General features: G+C 43.1%; 1 protein-coding gene across 1 annotated transcript in view; it reads left to right on the plus strand.

The window, feature by feature from the left end:
* The window catches only part of LOC138959820 (BAI1-associated protein 3-like), a 117,741-nt gene that overhangs the window by 13,514 nt on the left and 84,763 nt on the right, over window positions 1-19,464 (plus strand). Inside the window, exons 4-5 of the mRNA XM_070331452.1 lie at window positions 426-492; window positions 18,220-18,514. Of these exons, the coding sequence (XP_070187553.1) occupies window positions 426-492; window positions 18,220-18,514 (362 nt within the window). The remainder of the gene's footprint in view (window positions 1-425; window positions 493-18,219; window positions 18,515-19,464) is intronic.

Raw genomic sequence — 19,464 nt, forward strand, 5'->3', positions numbered from 1 at the left:
GATAATTACTAATTAACGCTGTCAAATACTGTTTTCACCTGTTAGTTACTCATTTTCAAGGGAAAATTACTAATTTTTAGTTTTGGCACTAGCAATCCGTCAGGAAGTGAGCCAAAACTAAACATTAGTAATTAACAGGTGAAAGTTAGTAATTATTTCGGGAAAATTAGTAATAAACACGTGAAAATGGTAATTATCAAGGGAAAATTACTCATTTTCCCTTGATAATTACAATTATGAGGTTTTGGCACTAGTAAGCCGTCATACTGAGGACCACGCCAGGCTCTATGCCAATGCTACTGAGGAAAAGGTAGCGGAGAGAGGGGGGGAGAGAGGTAGGGGAGAGGTCTTACTATTAGTATTTTATTTATGTTTCCGGACAACTGGATGTGTTCTTATTGCTGGTGCCATGCTTGTGTTCACAGCCGCCTATCGTCATCCTGAACGTCACTGTCATCGAGGCGTCTGGACTGGAGGCAAAGGATGCTGATGGTATGTACTGACAGTGACACCGTCTGTCTGTCTGTCTGTTTGTTTAGTCTGTTTGTCTGCCTGCCTGCCTGCCTGTCTGTCTGTCTGTTTAATCTGGCTGTCTGTCTGGCTGTCTGCCAGTGTCTGTATTTAACCTCTTACTATCTGTATGTCCATTTATGCTGATCGTATGAACAGAGACCGGTGTAACACGAGAAAATTACTCCCACGAGATTTTTACTCCGGAGTAAACATTTCGTACGAAAAAGTTACTCCCTTTACGAAAAAAGCACTCCCCCATTGCACGAGAAAATTACTCCCCAAGACAGGTGAGTTCCGAGTAAAAATTTCGTACAAAAATGTTACTCCCCTGACTAATAAATAACGAATAAATTACTTCACCCCAACACGAGCAATTTAACTTCCCATGCCAGGTGTACGAAATTTTTACTCCCTTGTCCCCTGTTAGTCTTGGTGGTGGAAGGGGTGGAAGGAGGGTAGCGCGACATTCGTGTGCGCGAGATCACTTATTGGCATTATCCCTTCGCCCGCATCCCATTTTTGCGTACGAGATTTTTACTGGAAGTAAAAAAAATGGGGAGTAAAAATTTCGTGGGGGGAGTAATTTTTTCGTGCCTTGGGGAGTTTTTTTCTCGTACGAAAAGTGTACTCGGAGTAAGAATTTCGTACGAAATATTTACTCCGGAGTAAATTTTTCGTGGAGTAAAAATTTCGTGTTACACCGGCACGGTTGGTCTAGTGGTAAGGCGTCCGCCCCGTGATCGGGAGGTCGTGGGTTCGAACCCCGGCCGGTTCATACCTAAGACTTTAAAATTGGCAATCTAGTGGCTGCTCCGCCTGGCGTCTGGCATTATGGGGTTAGTGCTAGGACTGGTTGGTCCGGTGTCAGAATAATGTGACTGGGTGAGACATGAAGCCTGTGCTGCGACTTCTGTCTTGTGTGTGGCGCACGTTAAATGTCAAAGCAGCACCGCCCTGATATGGCCCTTCGTGGTCGGCTGGGCGTTAAGCAAACAAACAAACAAACTGTATGAACAGATCATTTGAGGCACCTCGCTACCTTGTTGACATATCTCTCTTTAAAACCGACCGTTAGGTGAGTGCGTTTTAGGCTACACAGGCTCCTAACAAGGTTGTTGGTTTGTTGTCGGTTAATTTTGCTGTTCTCTTTGAGGTTCCAGTCACATAGTTTATACAGCTTTGTAGTATTTGCTTCCCAATTTGTCTGGAAAGATGTTGTCTTGTTTGCTAGAACACAAGAACATTATTGATTTGGTGCACGTTTTTTTTTGTTTTTTTGCATACGGGAAACAAATAGAGTCGTTCAGTGGAACATGCTCTGTGCACGGGGAACCCGCTCTCCGTGAGTGGTATGCTGGGTCCTCTCTGTTTGATCGCGCCGATTGTTTGCTGTTGGAGGGAGGGGGGGGGGGGGGGTAGCGCAAGAAGACAGAGGCGTGTTGTAGCGACGATGAGCAGCACAGACAATGGAATCACATTGATCTCTCGCCAACCCTTTGTCTTGGACATTGATCCAATCCTGCCGCCCATAACTTGCATCACTATTGAATCCCGCACGCACTAATCATTGTACCGGTGTAACACGAGAAAATTACTCCCACGAGATTTTTACTCCGGAGTAAAAATGTCGTACGAAAATTGTACTCCCTTCACGAAAAACTTACTCCCCCATAACACGAGAAAATTACTCCCCACGACAGGTGTGTTCCGAGTCACATTTCGGTCGAAAATGTTACTCCCCTGACGAATAAATAACGAATAAATTATTCCACCCTAACACGAGCAATTTACTGCCCACGCCAGGTGTACGCAACTTTTACTCCCCTGTCCCCTGTTAGTCTTGGTGGTGGAAGGGGTGGAGGGAGGGTAGCGCGACATTTGTTTGCGCGAGATCACGTATTAGCATTATCCCTTCGCCCGCATCTCATTTTCGCGTGCGAGATTTTTGCAAGTAAAAAAAATTGGGGAGTCAAAATTTCGTGGAGGGAGTAATTTTTTCGTGCCTTGGGGAGTTCTTTTCTCGTACGAAAGGTGTACTCGGAGTAAGAATTTCGTACGAAATTTTTACTCCGGAGTAAATATTTCGTGCAGTAAGAATTTCGTGTTACACCGGTGTAACACGAAATTTTTACTCCCCATTTTTTTTACTTCCAGTAAAAATCTCGTACGCAAAAATGGGATGCGGGCGAAGGGATAATGCCAATAAGTAATCTCGCGCACACGAATGTCGCGCTACCCTCCTTCCACGCCTTCCACCACCAAGACTAACAGGGGTCAAGGGAGTAAAAATTTCGTACACCTGGCATGGGAAGTTAAATTGCTCGTGTTGGGGTGAAGTAATTTATTCGTTATTTATTCGTCAGGGGAGTAACATTTTTGTACGAAATGTTTACTCGGAACTCACCTGTCTTGGGGAGTAATTTTCTCGTGCAATGGGGGAGTGCTTTTTTCGTAAAGGGAGTAAGTTTTTCGTACGAAATGTTTACTCCGGAGTAAAAATCTCGTGGGAGTCATTTTCTCGTGTTACACCGGCACGGTTGGCCTAGTGGTAAGGCGTCCGTCCCGTGATCGGGAGGTCATGGGTTCGAACCCCGGCCCGGTCATACCTAAGACTTTAATATTGGCAATTTAGTGGCTGCTCCGCCTGGCGTCTAGCATTATGGGGTTAGTGCTAGGACTGGTTGGTCCGGTGTCAGAATAATGTGACTTGGTGAGACATGAAGCCTGTGCTGTGACTTCTGTCTTGTGTGTGGCGCACGTTATATGTCAAAGCAGCACCGCCCTGATATGGCCCTTCGTGGTCGGCTGGGCGTTAAGCAAACAAACAAACAAACTAATCATTGTATAGCAGGGTCGCTGGTTTCAACTGGCATCCTATCGCTTACATAGTTATTGATTTCTCCTGGTATCGAGTCGTTTTTATGAGCCACTGGTGGTATCATATGACCGCCTAAGTCTTACACAGCTGATATTGGTTTTTGGTTTCTCGAGATTTGTACCTGCACTTACATATTTATGTATTGATCTAAACACACATCAATCAGGTGCGATAAGAACTACAATCACTTACAAATGTATTGATTTAAACACACATCAACCAGGTGAGATAAGAACTACAATCACTTAGACATGTATTGATATAAACACACATCAACCAGGTGAGATAAGAACTACAATCACTTACATATTAATGTATTGATCTAAACACACATCAACCCCGTGAGATAAGAACTACGATCACTTACACATGTATTGATCTAAACACACATCAACCAGGTGAGATAAGAACTACAATCACTTACATATTAATGTATTGATCTAAACACACATCAACCAGGTGAGATAAGAACTACAATCACTTACATATCAATTTATTGATCTAAATATACATCAACAAGGTGAGATAAGAACTACAATCACTTACACATGTCTGCTTTCAGCAAACTTTATCCAGTTGAAATGCAGACCATTATCTGTTACACATAAATTGATCTCAGCACAAATACACAGACTGCCATCACTGACACGGGCATCGATCCCCACAGGCACATGATCAGTGCAGCTAACAACAGTTAGTCTCTTCCATTCGGCTACCTCTTGACAGAGGTATTAATATCTTGAGATCACACCTGGTTACCCCTGATTACCTGCTATTACCTAGTCAGGTCTCTTACAGTCAGCTGTCTCTTGACAGAGGTATTGATATCTTGAGATTGCATCAAGTTACACCTGGTTATCTCATGGCTACCCTGGTTACCTGGGCAGGTCTCATCCTGCCAGCTGCTTCTTGACAGAAGTATTGATATCTTGAGATTGCATCAAGTTACACCAGGTTATCTCATGGCTACCCTGGTTACCTGGTCAGGTCTCATCCTGTCAGCTGCTTCTTGACAGAGGTATTGATATCTTGAGATCGCATCAAGTTACACCTGGTTATCTCATGGCTACCCTGGTTACCTGGTCAGGTCTCATCCTGTCAGCTGCCCCTTGACAGGTATTGATATCACCCCTCGTGAGATCGCATTAAGATGTCAGGTTGTCAGTTGATCCCGACAAGTAATATGTCAAGTGGTCTGTTGAGGCCTGCCTTCTCATTGGGGAATATATCTTGTGTTCTCATCGGGAATCCCTTCGCTTTAGTGTACATATATGTTGTGATCTCATTTGGTCTCTCATCACTTCAGGGTATATATCTTTTGGGCTTATAATGGCCTTTACCCTTTTAGATATTTATTGTATGGTCTTATCTGGCGTCACTGCCCTTTAGATATTCTGTTTAGAAAGCAGGTGTAAATTTTGAATTTGTCTTTACTTCAGGGGATATAGTTGTTTTTTAGGCCTCCTTTTTGTTTAGATATCATGTGTAATTTTAAACCTGCTTTTACTTTAGAGGATATAGCTTGTTGGGCCTCCTTTCGCTAATAGGAACATATATTGTGGTCTTGTTGGTCTTCCCTTCCGTTTTGGGCTAGATATCTTGTGGAATTATTGGTTCTCAGTTTCGTTTGGTTTAAATATCTAGTGGAATTATTGGTTCTCAGTTTCGATTGGTCTAGATATCTTGTAAAATTGTTGGTTCTCAGTTTCGTTTGGTTTAAATATCTAGTGGAATTATTGGTTCTCAGTTTCGGTTGGTCTAAATATCTTGTGGAATTGTTGGTTCTCAGTTTGGTTTGGTCTAGATATCTTGTGGACTAATTGGTTCTCAGTTTGGTTTGGGCTAGATATCTTGTGGACTAATCGGTTCTCAGTTTGGTTTGGGCTAGATATCTTGTGGACTAATCGGTTCTCAGTTTGGTTTGGGCTAGATATCTTGTGGACTAATTGGTTCTCAGTTTGGTTTGGGCTAGATAATTATCTTGGGGACTAATTGGTTCTCAGTTTGGTTTGGGCTAGATATCTTGTGGACTAATTGGTTCTCAGTTTGGTTTGGGCTAGATATCTTGTGGACTAATTGGTTCTCATTTTGGTTTGGGCTAGATATCTTGTGGACTAATTGGTTCTCAGTTTGGTTTGGGCTAGATATCTTGTGTAATTATTGGTTCTCAGTTTGGTTTGGGCTAGATAATTATCTTGTGGACTAATTGGTTCTCAGTTTGGTTTGGGCTAGATATCTTGTGGACTAATTGGTTCTCAGTTTGGTTTGGGCTAGATATCTTGTGGATTTGTTGGTTCTCAGTTTCGTTTGGGCTGGATATCTTGTGGACTAATTGGTTCTCAGTTTGGTTTGGGCTAGATATCTTGTGAAATTATTGATTCTCAGTTTTGTTTGGGCTAGATATCTTGTGGACTAATTATTGGTTCTCAGTTTGGTTTGGGCTAGATATCTTGTGGAATTGTTGGTTCTCAGTTTGGTTTGGGCTAGATATCTTGTGTAATTATTGGTTCCAGTTTCGTGTGGGCTAGATATTTTGTGGACTTATTGGTTTTCAGTTTGGTTTGGGCTAGAAATCTTGTGGAATTATTGGTTCTCAGTTTCTTTTGGGCTAGATAGTTTGTGGACTTATTGGTTTCCAGTTTGGCTTGGGATAGATATCTTGTGAAATTATTGATTCTCAGTTTTGTTTGGGCTAGATATCTTGTGTAATTATTAATTCTCAGTTTCGTTTGGGCTATATATCTTATGGACTTATTGGTTCTCAGATTCGTGTGGGCTAGATATCTTGTAGAATTATTGGTTCTCATTTCGCTTGGGCTAGATATTTTGTGGAATTTTGGGTTCTCAGTTTCGTTTGGGCAAGATATATCTTGTAGTCTTATTAAGCCTCCATTCCGTTTTGGGTACATTACGTACAGTGTTCTAGATGGTCGAACGTGTAGCAAAGCCCAGTACGTGTACGTGTAGATATTGCGTCACCCGTGACTCACTTTTTTTCTCCAATGTTCCAAATGCATAGGTTGTTTTGCTCCCAGCAAGACTGCAGATCTTGGCAAACGCGAGACGTAAAAACTAGATTTGATGACGTTTCCCGTACACGTCCTAAAAAGTACTGATCTAGATATTGCTAATTCAGACCTGGGAACCCATACGATTTCGTCGTATTTTGTACGTATGATTGTCTAGAATACGATCAGTACAAATAAAATACGACGGGAAAAATTCCTGGACTACTTTTCTTCACAAGCTCATCCCGAAGCCGATCCAGTATTTTGACACATGATGGCAGTGTTTGTCACTAAACAGTGAAGGAGTGCATTTGTTTTAAATGTATAGGTAAACTTAATCAACGGTGCGACGGATGCGTGTGAAGCATGTTTGAAGAATGGGCGTTCAAATGGTGTGTGGAGTACGCTAATTTTTCTGAAAATACACCATGTTTGTTTGAGAATTCTCCAAGTGCAAAACAGGGGTTCCCGGGTCTGGTACATATATTGGGGTCTTTCTGGGCCTCCATACGTTTGGGTATATCTATATATATATATATATACGACTAGTGTCTGTGTGTCTGTCTGTCTGTCTGTCTGTCTGTCTGTCTGTCTGTGCGCGATGCACGGCCAAAGTTCTCGATGGATCTGCTTCAAATTTGGTGGGCTTATTCAGAGAGACCCCGGACGAATTTGCGATTCCTAAACGCCCCACTGAACGACTGACGTCACATGTCGCTTTGGTCTTTTCCGGAGGAACACCGCGTGTACATAATACACACTTCGATCGCGTAGCATTGCCATTGCACAGTTTCGCAACGAAAACCGTGCCACTGTTTCATTCATCTTGGTGTGTTAAATCTGAAAGCAATATAAGTGAACGAACAATTGAAAACATATCACGTTACTAAACTGTAGCTCAGTGTTTCAGTGTGACGTGGAAGTGTTCAAATATCTGCTGTATCAGGCAAGCCGATTTGGTTTCACCTGAACGACTGCGAGAGGCGAGCGCAAACCGTTGTGTTGTTCAGAAATGGTGTTCCCTTTGATATTTTAGTGGACATTTAACTTCAAATGCAACCTTTCTTAGCCGTAGAGTTGGTAACAGAACCTTCATGCGCGAGAAACGCCACATACGACGGAGTAACCCTGAAATGCCTTCACTTTTGTAGCCCTGTCTGTCAGTTGCTGTCGTAGCCTAGTGGTTTGTGCTCCAGCTTGAAGGTCAGCTGACTCGGGTTCGAGTCCCTTCCTGGTTACAGTTTGCTTTATTTTTGTCATCTATTTTGTGTCCTTAACTCCACCCTTCAATCTTTTCAACCCTGATGCATTCCGTTTATTTTTTTAATTTAATTTTTTTTTTAAACCATTTCCCCCAAAGCGGTTTAGCACGGTGGTATGTTATGATGAAAACGCGATTACACAAAGCTCACATGTGCACAGTCTGCAAACTAAACGGCGTGGGCTCACCGTATTAGCCAATAACAAGCACACATATTAAACCGCAGCGCAAAGCGTAAACATTAGTACAACTTGAAGAAATCAATATAGTTACCAGAAACAAAACCATGCTTCGCCGGCACCGAACAGTTCGACAGTGACTGACCTACTGACCGAACCGCACCTCTCGCTTGTGACAGTCGCTCATGATACAACCATTCTTTTGCCGAGTCTGAAATTGATCTTCATAAAACTATGTGTAAGTGTAACAAAAGAAATAACTAATTTCTTTCATATTGCCTGAATAATAACTTTATTAACTGATAATCAAGGTGGCATCGCCGAATGACTGCAAGTGCAACGCGATCGAAGTGGCACGCGGTGTTCCTCCGGAAAAGGCCGAAGCGGCTGTGACGTCAGTCGTTCAGTGGGGCGTTTAGGAATCGCAAATTCGCCCACGCGAAAAATCCACTGTCATCTATCTCTATATATTTATAGATATAGATATACATATATATATATACGGCTTCTCTGTGTGTGTGTGTGTGTGTGTGTGTGTGTTTGTGTGTGTGTTTGGGCAACACCTGTGGATTGTAGAGTTCTGTTTGTGATGGGGTCTAGCGGCTTTTGTCACACACACACACACACATACACACACACATACACCACGACCCTCGTCTCGATTCCCCCCTCTACGTTAAAACATTTAGTCAAAACTTGACTAAATGTAAAAACAGGTAGTGAGGCCATCTAGACCTGGGGCTGAATCGTTATTTAATAGTTTTAGAGCAACTGTTAATTCCTCTTTGGTAATATCAGAATCTAGATTGCCTTTTTGGTCATTGGAGAGAAACGGTATATTCAAATCTTGTACAAATTCCTGTGCGCTCACTTCGTTAAATTCAGATTGTTTCTCATATGCATCTTTAAAAAAACGTACCTGTTCTTTCATAATTTCTCCCCCCCCCCCCCTTACTTATGGGTATATATCGTGTGGTCTTATGAGCCCCCCTCCCTTACTTTTAGGTATATATCGTGTGGTCCTATGAGCCCTCCCCCTTACTTTTAGGTATATATCGTGTGGTCCTATGAGCCCCCCTTACTTTTAGGTATATATCGTTTGGTCCTATGAACCCCCCCCCTTACTTTTGGGTATATATCGTGTGGTCCTATGAGCCCCCCCTTTCTTTTGGGTATATATCGTGTGGTCTTATGCCCCCCCTTACTTTTGGGTATATATCGTGTGGTCTTATGAGCCCCCCTTACTTTTGGGTATATATCGTGTGGTCTTATGAGCCCCCCTTACTTTTGGGTATATATCGTGTGGTCTTATGCCCCCCCCCTCCTTACTTTTGGGTATATATCGTGTGGTCCTATGAGCCCCCCCTTACTTTTGGGTATATATCGTGTGGTCTTATGCCCCCCCCCTTACTTTTGGGTATATATCGTGTGGTCTTATGCCCCCCCTTACTTTTGGGTATATATCGTGTGGTCTTATGCCCCCCCTTACTTTTGGGTATATGTCGTGTGGTCTTATGCTCCCCCCTTACTTTTGGGTATATATCGTGTGGTCTTATGCCCCCCTTACTTTTGGGTATATATCGTGTGGTCTTATGCCCCCCCTTACCTTTGGGTATATATCGTGTGGTCTTATGCCCCCCTTACTTTTGGGTATATATCGTGTGGTCTTATGGCCCCCCTTACTTTTGGGTATATATCGTGTGGTCCTATGAGCCCCCCCTTACTTTTAGGTATATATCGTGTGGTCCTATGAGCCCCCCTTACTTTTAGGTATATATCGTGTGGTCCTATGAGCCCCCCCCCCTTACTTTTGGGTATATATCGTGTGGTCTTATGCCCCCCCCTTACTTTTGGGTATATATTGTGTGGTCTTATGCCCCCCCTTACTTTTGGGTATATATCGTGTGGTCTTATGCCCCCCCCCTTACTTTTGGGTATACATCGTGTGGTCTTATGCCCCCCCTTACTTATGGGTATATATCATGTGGTCTTATGCCCCCCCTTACTTTTGGGTATATATCGTGTTGTCTTATGCCCCCCCCCTTACTTTTGGGTATATATCGTGTGATCTTATGCCCCCCCCCCTTACTTTTGGGTATATATCGTGTGGTCTTATGCCCCCCCCTTACTTTTGGGTATATATCGTTTGGTCTTATGCCCCCCCCCTTACTTTTAGGTATATATCGTGTGGTCCTATGAGCCCCCCCTTACTTTTGGGTATATATCGTGTGGTCTTACGAGGCCCTCTTACTTATTGTTATTTGTATACATCGTGTGGTGAAGCAATCACATCAAAACACGGACAGTTGGACAGCAGACGTTTACCGCCCATATCCCGGACTGCAAAATGACCGGAGCTAAAGAAGACATTAGAGCGAAGCACGAGCGAAAATGACATCATCAAACTGTTCGGCCATTGCTTCCCCCCCCCCCCCCCCCCCCCTTTTATGAAGATTAAATGGCGTCTGTTTCGTGCTGCAACTGTTTGGAACTCGCCAGAAAGCCGCCGGCCTTTTACTTTAACTGCAGCGAGCTTTGTGGCAGGGTTCAATTAGCAAGTTAAACTTCCGGAAGTCTCGCGGGATCTTGCTCTGTGGGGGCCCGACGGGCAAATTAAAGAACTGGGGTCGTATTGCGCGATTGTGAAGAGAACAAAAATAGAGGCCTCTTTGTGTCTCAGCAATTTTTTTTTGGTTTTATTTGGTTTGTTTGCTGTTCACGCACTCTGTTCTAATATTTTGAAAACTAATGAAATTGTATAGCGCCTGGACCCACTTGCTGGGACTCGAGCTATGAAAAAGCTATTCATTATTATTATTATTATTATTATTATTATTATTATTATTATTATTATTATTATTATTATAATGCTAAATGTGTGTGTGTGTGTGTGTGTGTGTGTGTGTGTATGCGTGTGTGTGTGTATGCGTGCGTGCGTGCGTGTGTGCGTGCGTGCGTGCGTGTGTGCGTGCGTGTGTGCGTACGTGTGTTTTACATGTTAAATGGTTTCGATTATTTTCCACTTGTGTCGCTCTGTATTGCCTCATCCGCGTTACGTTCGCTAATCTCAAAGTAGACAACGTTCCTTGTAGCTTTTCTCTGATAACGTTCGCTATCTCAAAGTAGACAACGTTCCTTGCAGCTTCCCTCTGATAACATTTGCTAATCTCAAAGTAGACAACGTTCCTTTCAGCTTTTCTCTGATAACGTTCGCTATCTCAAAGTAGACAACGTTCCTTGCAGATTCCCTCTGATAACGTTTGCTAATCTCAAAGTAGACAACGTTCCTTGCAGCTTTCCTCTGATAACGTTCGCTATCTCAAAGTAGACAACGTTCCTTGCAGCTTCCCTCTGATAACGTTTGCTAATCTCAAAGTAGACAACGTTCCTTGCAGCTTTTCTCTGATAACGTTCGCTATCTCAAAGTAGACAACGTTCCTTACAGCTTCCCTCTGATAACGTTTGCTAATCTCAAAGTAGACAACGTTCCTTGCAGCTTCCCTCTGATAACATTTGCTAATCTCAAAGTAGACAACGTTCCTTTCAGCTTTTCTCTGATAACGTTCGCTATCTCAAAGTAGACAACGTTCCTTACAGCTTCCCTCTGATAACGTTTGCTAATCTCAAAGTAGACAACGTTCCTCGCAGCTTTTCTCTGATAACTTTCGCTATCTCAAAGTAGACAACGTTCCTTGCAGCTTCCCTCTGATAACTAACTGTTCGCTAATCTCAAAGTAGACAACGTTCCTTGCAGTTTGCCTCTGATAACTAACCGTTCGCTATCTCAAAGTAGACAACGTTCCTTGCAGCTTCCCTCTGATAACTAACTGTTCGCTAATCTCAAAGTAGACAACGTTCCTTGCAGTTTGCCTCTGATAACTAACCGTTCGCTATCTCAAAGTAGACAACGTTCCTTGCAGCTTCCCTCTGATAACTAACCGTTCGCTAATCTCAAAGTAGACAACGTTCCTTGCAGCTTCCCTCTGATAACTGTGAGTGTTGTCCGTTTACTGAGTGCAAAAATAACTTTCATGATATCCTACCCCCAGCCCCTGCAATATATTAATGTGTCCATGCACGCTCTTCCCTTCCAAGTAGAGTATTAGTTCCGCCATTGTACTTCAGGTCTGTTGTCAATGTATTGATCTGTTTCCTTCCTCCAGCTTTACTTTTATTTTACATTCTTTTTACGTCAGTTCATGGATTGTGTCTTGCCCTGAATCTCTGTAGCCTCACTTTTCTCTTGTCTTTGCTGCCTTTCATATAAAACTGTCTGTGTCGATTCTTCTGATGCTTGCTATGTATTTTTCATTGCACTGCAATACTTACATCGATTCACAAATCCCTTTATGAATTGTTCATGATTCTCACCAACATTGCTTTGTTTGGCGTCATGCGTAGGCAATCGATTCGTTTTCAAATTATCTTCACTATTCTACCTTCACTCTCTCTGTGTTCTTACCACTATTCTACCTTCAATGTTAACATCCTGTGTTATTAATCAAGCGACCCTTCTGTAGTCACACCACCATCCTACTGTTCTGATGTATTATTTGTTTTAGCGCTTGTTGAACCAGTGGTGTAGCCGCTAAACCTGCTGTGCTTTATAATGTATATCAATATACGTGTTGTGTGCGGTGTTCTGATAGCCATTGTCACGTTGTTCATTACTCTTGTCACTGTGTTCCTCCTCGCCTCGATTGGTTATCCTTGATTGGTTAATTCCGTTAATGTTTTCTGATCCTTGATTGGTTAACTCCGTTACTGTTTTCTGATCCTTGATTGGTTAACTCTGTTACTGTTTTCTGATCCTTGATTGGTTAACTCTGTTACTGTTTTCTGATCCTTGATTGGTTAACTCCGTTACTGTTTTCTGATCCTTGATTGGTTAACTCTGTTACTGTTGTCACTGTGTTCCTCCTCGCCTCGATTGGTTAACACCGTTACTGGGTTTTCTTATCCTTGATTGGTTAACTCCGTTGCTGTTTTCTGATCCGTAATTGGTTAATTCCGTTACTGTTTTCTGATCCTTGATTGGTTAACTCCATTACTGTTTTCTGATCCTTGATTGGTTAACTCTGTTACTGTTTTCTGATCCTTGATTGGTTAACTCCGTTACTGTTTTCTGATCCGTAATTGGTTAATTCCGTTACTGTTTTCTGATCCTTGATTGGTTAACTCCGTTACTGTTTTCTGATCCTTGATTGGTTAACACCGTTACTGTTTTCTGATCCTTGATTGGTTAACTCTGTTACTGTTTTCTGATCCTTGATTGGTTAACACCGTTACTGTTTTCTGATCCTTGATTGGTTAACACCGTTACTGTTTTCTGATCCTTGATTGGTTAGCACTGTTACTGTTTTCTGATCCTTAATTGTTTAACTCCGTTACTGTTTTCTTATCCTTGATTGGTTAGCACTGTTACTGTTTTCTGATCCTTAATTGTTTAACTCCGTTACTGTTTTCTTATCCTTGATTGGTTAACTCCGTTACTGTTTTCTGATCCTTGATTGGTTAACTCTGTTACTGTTTTCTGATCCTTGATTGGTTAACACCGTTACTGTTTTCTGATCCTTGATTGGTTAACTCTGTTACTGTTTTCTGAACCTTGATTGATTTCCATGATTTCCATACCGCCATCACAGCTGGCTGTGACGGAGGCGAGGGGGGGGGGGGGGGGGGCGATGACGTGTCTGACACAGGTCTGTGCCACTCTCCGTGCACTTTAGCATCCTATTTACATACGTTGCTTGGAACCTTCGAACCGCAGGCGTGCCGCTAAAGGTTTTACCCGTCCTGTTCTCTATTGCCAGCGAGCGTTATTTTCATGTTCCATTCGACATCCCCTGGGAGCCATCTGTCAGCCTGATGGAACATATTCATGTTCCACACGACGTTCCGGACTCACCAGTGGAACTTTATAAGGCTGCCTATTTCACGTGACCCTCTTTTGTTGCTGGGGGAAGTGGCCTCCTTTTTACCATTTACTCAATATTATACTCAATGTTTTCCTACAGACTGGGTATCGGAGGGTGTGTGTGTGTGTGTGTGTGTGTGTGTGTGTGTGTGTGGTGTGTGTGTGTGTGTGTGTGTGTGTGTGTGTGTGTGTGTCTACCCGACAGAATTGTGTGAAACTTCGCATCCAAAAGCTTTCAGATAATTAAATCATTGATGGCGTCATAACAGGGTTTTTAGTGGCGATCTCATTTCCAATTAAATTGATTAAACATTTTGATCAAACTTATTTTTTTGACCCGGTCCAGACTGTGGGATTGCATTTCAGTTTTGAAGTTTGGTATTATTTTATTTTCGCTTGTTTTTTTTTTTATTGTGAAAATTCTAATTAGAATTGAGATTTTGACAACCGATTAAAAGTAATTGCATTGTATTCTTTATAATTTCCTGAATCCAAAAGCATTGTGATGTGGCATGCTTTGTCCGAAAATGTGCTCAAAATTAAAAGAAAATCGATCCTATCCTCGCATGCTTTGCAGAAAGCAGCGCGAGCGGTCTCGGTCTTCGGGTTTCGGCTAGCCAAGTCTCACTAATCTCAGTGATGCCTGGTCCTGGATTTTTACTGTTAATGTTTTAGTTTCAGAGCAATAGCTTGACTAGATATTTTGATTTCGCTTCACCAGACTTGCTTTACCATCATAGTTATTATTCAGGCCAAGAAAGGCGGAGAGGCGTGTTAGCTAGTTATTATTCAGGCCAAGAAAGGCGGAGAGGCGTGTTAGCTAGTTATTATGCAGGCCAAGAAAGGCGGAGAGGCGTGTTAGCTAGTTATTATGCAGGCCAAGAAAGGTGGAGAGGCGTGTTAGCTAGTTATTATGCAGGCCAAGAAAGGCGGAGAGGCGTGTTAGCTAGTTATTATGCAGGCCAAGAAAGGCGGAGAGGCGTGTTAGCTAGTTATTATGCAGGCCAAGAAAGGCGGAGAGGCGTGTTAGCTAGTTATTATTCAGGCCAAGAAAGGCGGAGAGGCGTGTTAGCTAGTTATTATGCAGGCCAAGAAAGGCGGAGAGGCGGTGTGCGGTAATGGAAGGAAGTCACGAGGGAGAAGACCAGAAAGTAGATTACATTTAGATTTCATTTGGGAGTACATGTACAACAAAAAAACCCGTAACAGCCTAGGAGACAATATCTGCGGACAGAGAAATGTATGCTGAAGAGAGGATCTCTCTCTCTCTCTCTCTCTCTCTCTCTCTCTCTCTCTCTCTCTCTCTCTCTCTCTCTCTCTCTCTCTCTCTCTCTCTCTCTCTCTCTCTCTCTCTCTCTCTCTCTCTCTCTCTCTCTCTCTCTCTCTCTCTCTCTCTCTCTCTCTCTCTCTCTCTCTCTCCCTCTCTCTCTCTCTCTTAAGCGGATAACATTGGATGACTCCCGGCCTTCCCTGGTTTTTTTTTCAAATTTATTTGGTTTTTTTTTTTTTTTTATCTCGAATGAAGAGAGATTAGATGCGCGCCGCTAGCGGACCGTGAAGAGATCGATATCAGGTGTCCTCAGCCTGTGTCAGTCCAACCTGCACGTGCTACACACGCTCGCGCTTCTCCACCTGACTGCTCGCCTTGGTGCCCGAAACGAAAGCAAAGACAAAAGTCACGATCAAGCAAAGCCTACAAGACGGCGTGCATGTTACTGTCGCTCTAGATCGTCCACCGTCTGTCTCAGTCTCTCAACAATGATTGTTGTCGGTATCTTGCTGGAGATAGAGAGTGACGTGATTCCCAATAGATGTAGCAGTAGGAGAGAGTAGACATTTTGGTGGCGAAAAATATCACATATTCAAGAACAAACGACATGTTTATCTCTTGCACCCGTGTGTACGCAAATGGCAATCCAATGCATTGTTCGACAACCACTTTATGTTTGGGTAGGGTACCTTTGACTGACAGCAGTCAGTACTGTGGTACATGTGTACCCACCCCTCCCTTCCAACAAACACACACACACACACACACACACATACACACATACACACACACACATACACACACATACACACACACACATACACACACACACACACACACACACACACACACACACACACACACACACATACACACACCACATCACCTTCCTTGATTAGTGGTGTATCCATTGGACGAGGTGTTTGGGTGTCGCTGTTCGCCGTGGTCTGTGGTACAGCTATCTGTGCTAATGTCATTAAAGCTATATGTGCTAATGTCATTAAAGCTATCTGTGCTAATGTCATTACAGCTATCTGTACTAATTTCATTACAGCTATCTGTGCTAATGTCATTACAGATCTCTCAGCTAATCAGTAATGTCCTTACAGTAGGAAGGCCGGACACGTTTGACTGGCAGAGATGGTAATTGGCGGCATGAGACACGGTTGTTTCTGCTCTGGACCCCTTCCAACACGGCTGGTCCATGTATATGCCAGTTGTTAATACTTACATCGGATAAGGTAATAGATTAGACGTTTAAAAATCGAATTCAAGTCGGCAAAGCTAATCTACCCTCAAAGGGTATACAGTCGACGTTCTTTCTTTTAAGGGCACCTCTGGGTGTTCTATATCGCGTAGTCTTCGTCACTTCCTTACTTATAGATCTTAACGAATCTAGTTGAAAACATGGCTACTGCAATGAAAAGTGAGAACGAAAACTTGCATCGGATCGGTATATAGGTTGAAGGGACGATAACAAAACAATATCCAACAAACAAACTGTTTTTTTGTTTGTTTTGTTTGTCACATTCCTATCACAGATCTAAGGCTTCTGGGTCTTCTGTAAACAGACGAGATATAAAGCCGCTGAGAAAACGCCTAATGAACTCAGTTAACCAGACACGATATAAAGCCACCGAAAAAAATCCCCCACCAAATTCAGTGAAAACCAGACGCGAAATGAAGCTACGGAAAAGGTACCTTTTAAACTCGGTGCAAACCAGACGCAATATAAAAACCCGGAAAAGGCACATGTTAAAGTCAGTGAAAACTCTTTTCGTTCGCGAGCAGAAACATGAATTATAAATGAATGTGTTTGCGAAGGTCTGTGGACTGATTAACACACATGGAATGCAAAGCACAAGTGGCCCTCAGGACACACGCAATGGGCATGGCATACCGTTTATGCCAAAAGGAATGAACATCGTGCAAATGTAATATATTTATACAGGGTGGTAGAATTTAGAAATGTAACCATTTTAAATATGCTCTCAAGATTTGTTTGACCTAATTTGTGTACGACTTTCACTTAAAAGATAGTGCAGATTCTTAAATGGCAAACCTTGAACTTTAGCATTTTGAATGAAAAGCTTGCAACACAGTGCCGTTATTGGGATTTATCTCATGGAGTCACTTTTATCAAAGCTACAAAAGTAAGCATAGTTCGTTCATTTCGCGCCGATAATTTCGTTCTGAACCAAATGTACAAAAAAGTGTGTGTACGCTCTGTTAACGTGTGTGCAATCTATACTGAATAATGTACTTTTATGTTAACGTCTGTGTAATCTATACTGAACAATGTACTTTTATGTTAACGTGTGTGTGATCCATATTGAACAATGTACTTTTATGTTAACGTGTGTGTGATCCATACTGAACAATGTACTTTTATGTTAACGTGTGTGTGATCCATACTGAACAATGTACTTTTATGTTAACGTGTGTGTGATCCATACTGAACAATGTACTTTTATGTTAACGTGTGTGAGATCCATACTGAACTTTGTACTCTGTTAACGTGTGTGTCATCCATATTGAACAATGTACTCTGTGTTAACGTGTGTATGATCCGTGTTGATCGATGTACTCTATGTTAACGTGTGTGTTGTCCGTATTGACCGTTGTGCATTGTGTTTTACAGCGTTCAGCTTTCCCTACTGAGCGATGTACTTTGTGCTATCCATACAGAAGGATGTACTGTGTGTGGCAGGGTTCAACTATCCGTACTGAGCGATGTACTGTACTGTGTGTGTTGGAGGGTTCAGCTATCCGTACTGAGCGATGTACTGAACTGTGTGTGTTGCAGGGTTCAGCTATCCGTACTGAGCGATGTACTGAACTGTGTGTTGCAGGGTTCAGCTATCCGTACTGAGCGATGTACTGTACTGTGTGTGTTGCAGGGTTCAGCTATCCGTACTGAGCGATGTACTGTACTGTGTGTTGCAGGATTCATCTATCCGTACTGAGCGATGTACTGTACTGTGTGTGTTGGAGGGTTCAGCTATCCGTACTGAGCGATGTACTGTACTGTGTGTGTTGCAGGGTTCAGCTATCCGTACTGAGCGATGTACTGTACTGTGTGTGTTGCAGGGTTCAGCTATCCGTACTGAGCTATGTACTGTACTGTGTGTGTTGCAGGGTTCAGCTATCCATACTGAGCGATGTAATGTACTTTGCCCTGTGTGTGTTGCAGGCTTTAGCGACCCTTACTGCATGCTGGGCATCATGCCGGGGCGGGACTGCGGGCAGGACAACGACTCGGGAGGCGTGTTCTCCTCGGACGACGAGAGCGGGGGCGGGGCGAGGGGCGGGTCACGTGACAAGGAGGGGGCGGAGCGGAGGGCGGGGAGCAAGCGGTTCTCGCTTCACAAGAAGCGGGACCGCTCGCACAGCCTGGCCGTCAGGGACCAGCTGCCCGCCAAGCTCATCAGGACCACCATCGTCAAGCCCAACACGCTCAACCCAGTCTGGAAGGAAAAGTTCAGATTGTGAGTTGGCACTTGTCTGAAAGTTGGCACTAGTCTTGTCTGAAAAGTTCAGATTGTGAGTTGGCACTTGTCTGAAAGTTGGCACGAGTCTTGTCTGAAAAGTTCAGATTGTGAGTTGGCACTTGTCTGAAAAGTTCACATTGTGAGTTGACACTATCTTCCTTCTTCTCCTCTTCTGTTTCTTCGTTTTCCTTCTCGACTTAACCCAAGTCTGAGTGTTGAGGATGGAGCTGAAGGTTCCCGAAGAGTGGCACAAGCTTTAAATGATGGCACGCACAGAGACGAGGGTCTTTGTCTCTAAGTGATGGCACACACAGAGACGAGGGTCTTTGTCTCTAAGTGATGGCACACACAGAGACGAGGGTCTTTGTCTCTAAGTGATGGCACACACAGAGACGAGGGTCTTTGTCTCTAAGTGATGGCACACACAGAGACGAGGGTCTTTGTCTCTAAGTGATGGCACACAGAGAGACGAGGGTCTTTGTCTCTAAGTGATGGCACACAGAGAGACGAGGGTCTTTGTCTCTAAGTGATGGCACACACAAAGACGAGGGTCTTTGTCTCTAAGTGATGACACACACAGAGACGAGGGTCTTTGTCTCTAAGTGATGGCACACACAGAGACGAGGGTCTTTGTCGCCGTCCTGTGTTATTTGAAGAGGCTGCTCCGTACAGTTTGAGATTTATTGTATAGAAGCTGTAGCTACCTGGCAAAAACACCATCAAAAGCTAGGATATTTTGCCGTTTTCCAAACTTGCGGTTGCTTTCTTTTACACACTAGATTACCCTGACTGCATGACAGATTGAGACAAAATGGATATGCCCTCATTACTAAAACAAACTCACTGCTGTAAAAAGAATAATTGAAATTTCGTCCAGTGCTAGTCACCGTTTGACGGCTCAAGGTGAATCGTACCTGTAATTAGCCGCAATTGTTGAATGCAGGTGT

The sequence above is a fragment of the Littorina saxatilis genome, linkage group LG2, assembly GCF_037325665.1.
Source record: "Littorina saxatilis isolate snail1 linkage group LG2, US_GU_Lsax_2.0, whole genome shotgun sequence".
Lineage (NCBI taxonomy): Eukaryota > Metazoa > Mollusca > Gastropoda > Littorinimorpha > Littorinidae > Littorina > Littorina saxatilis.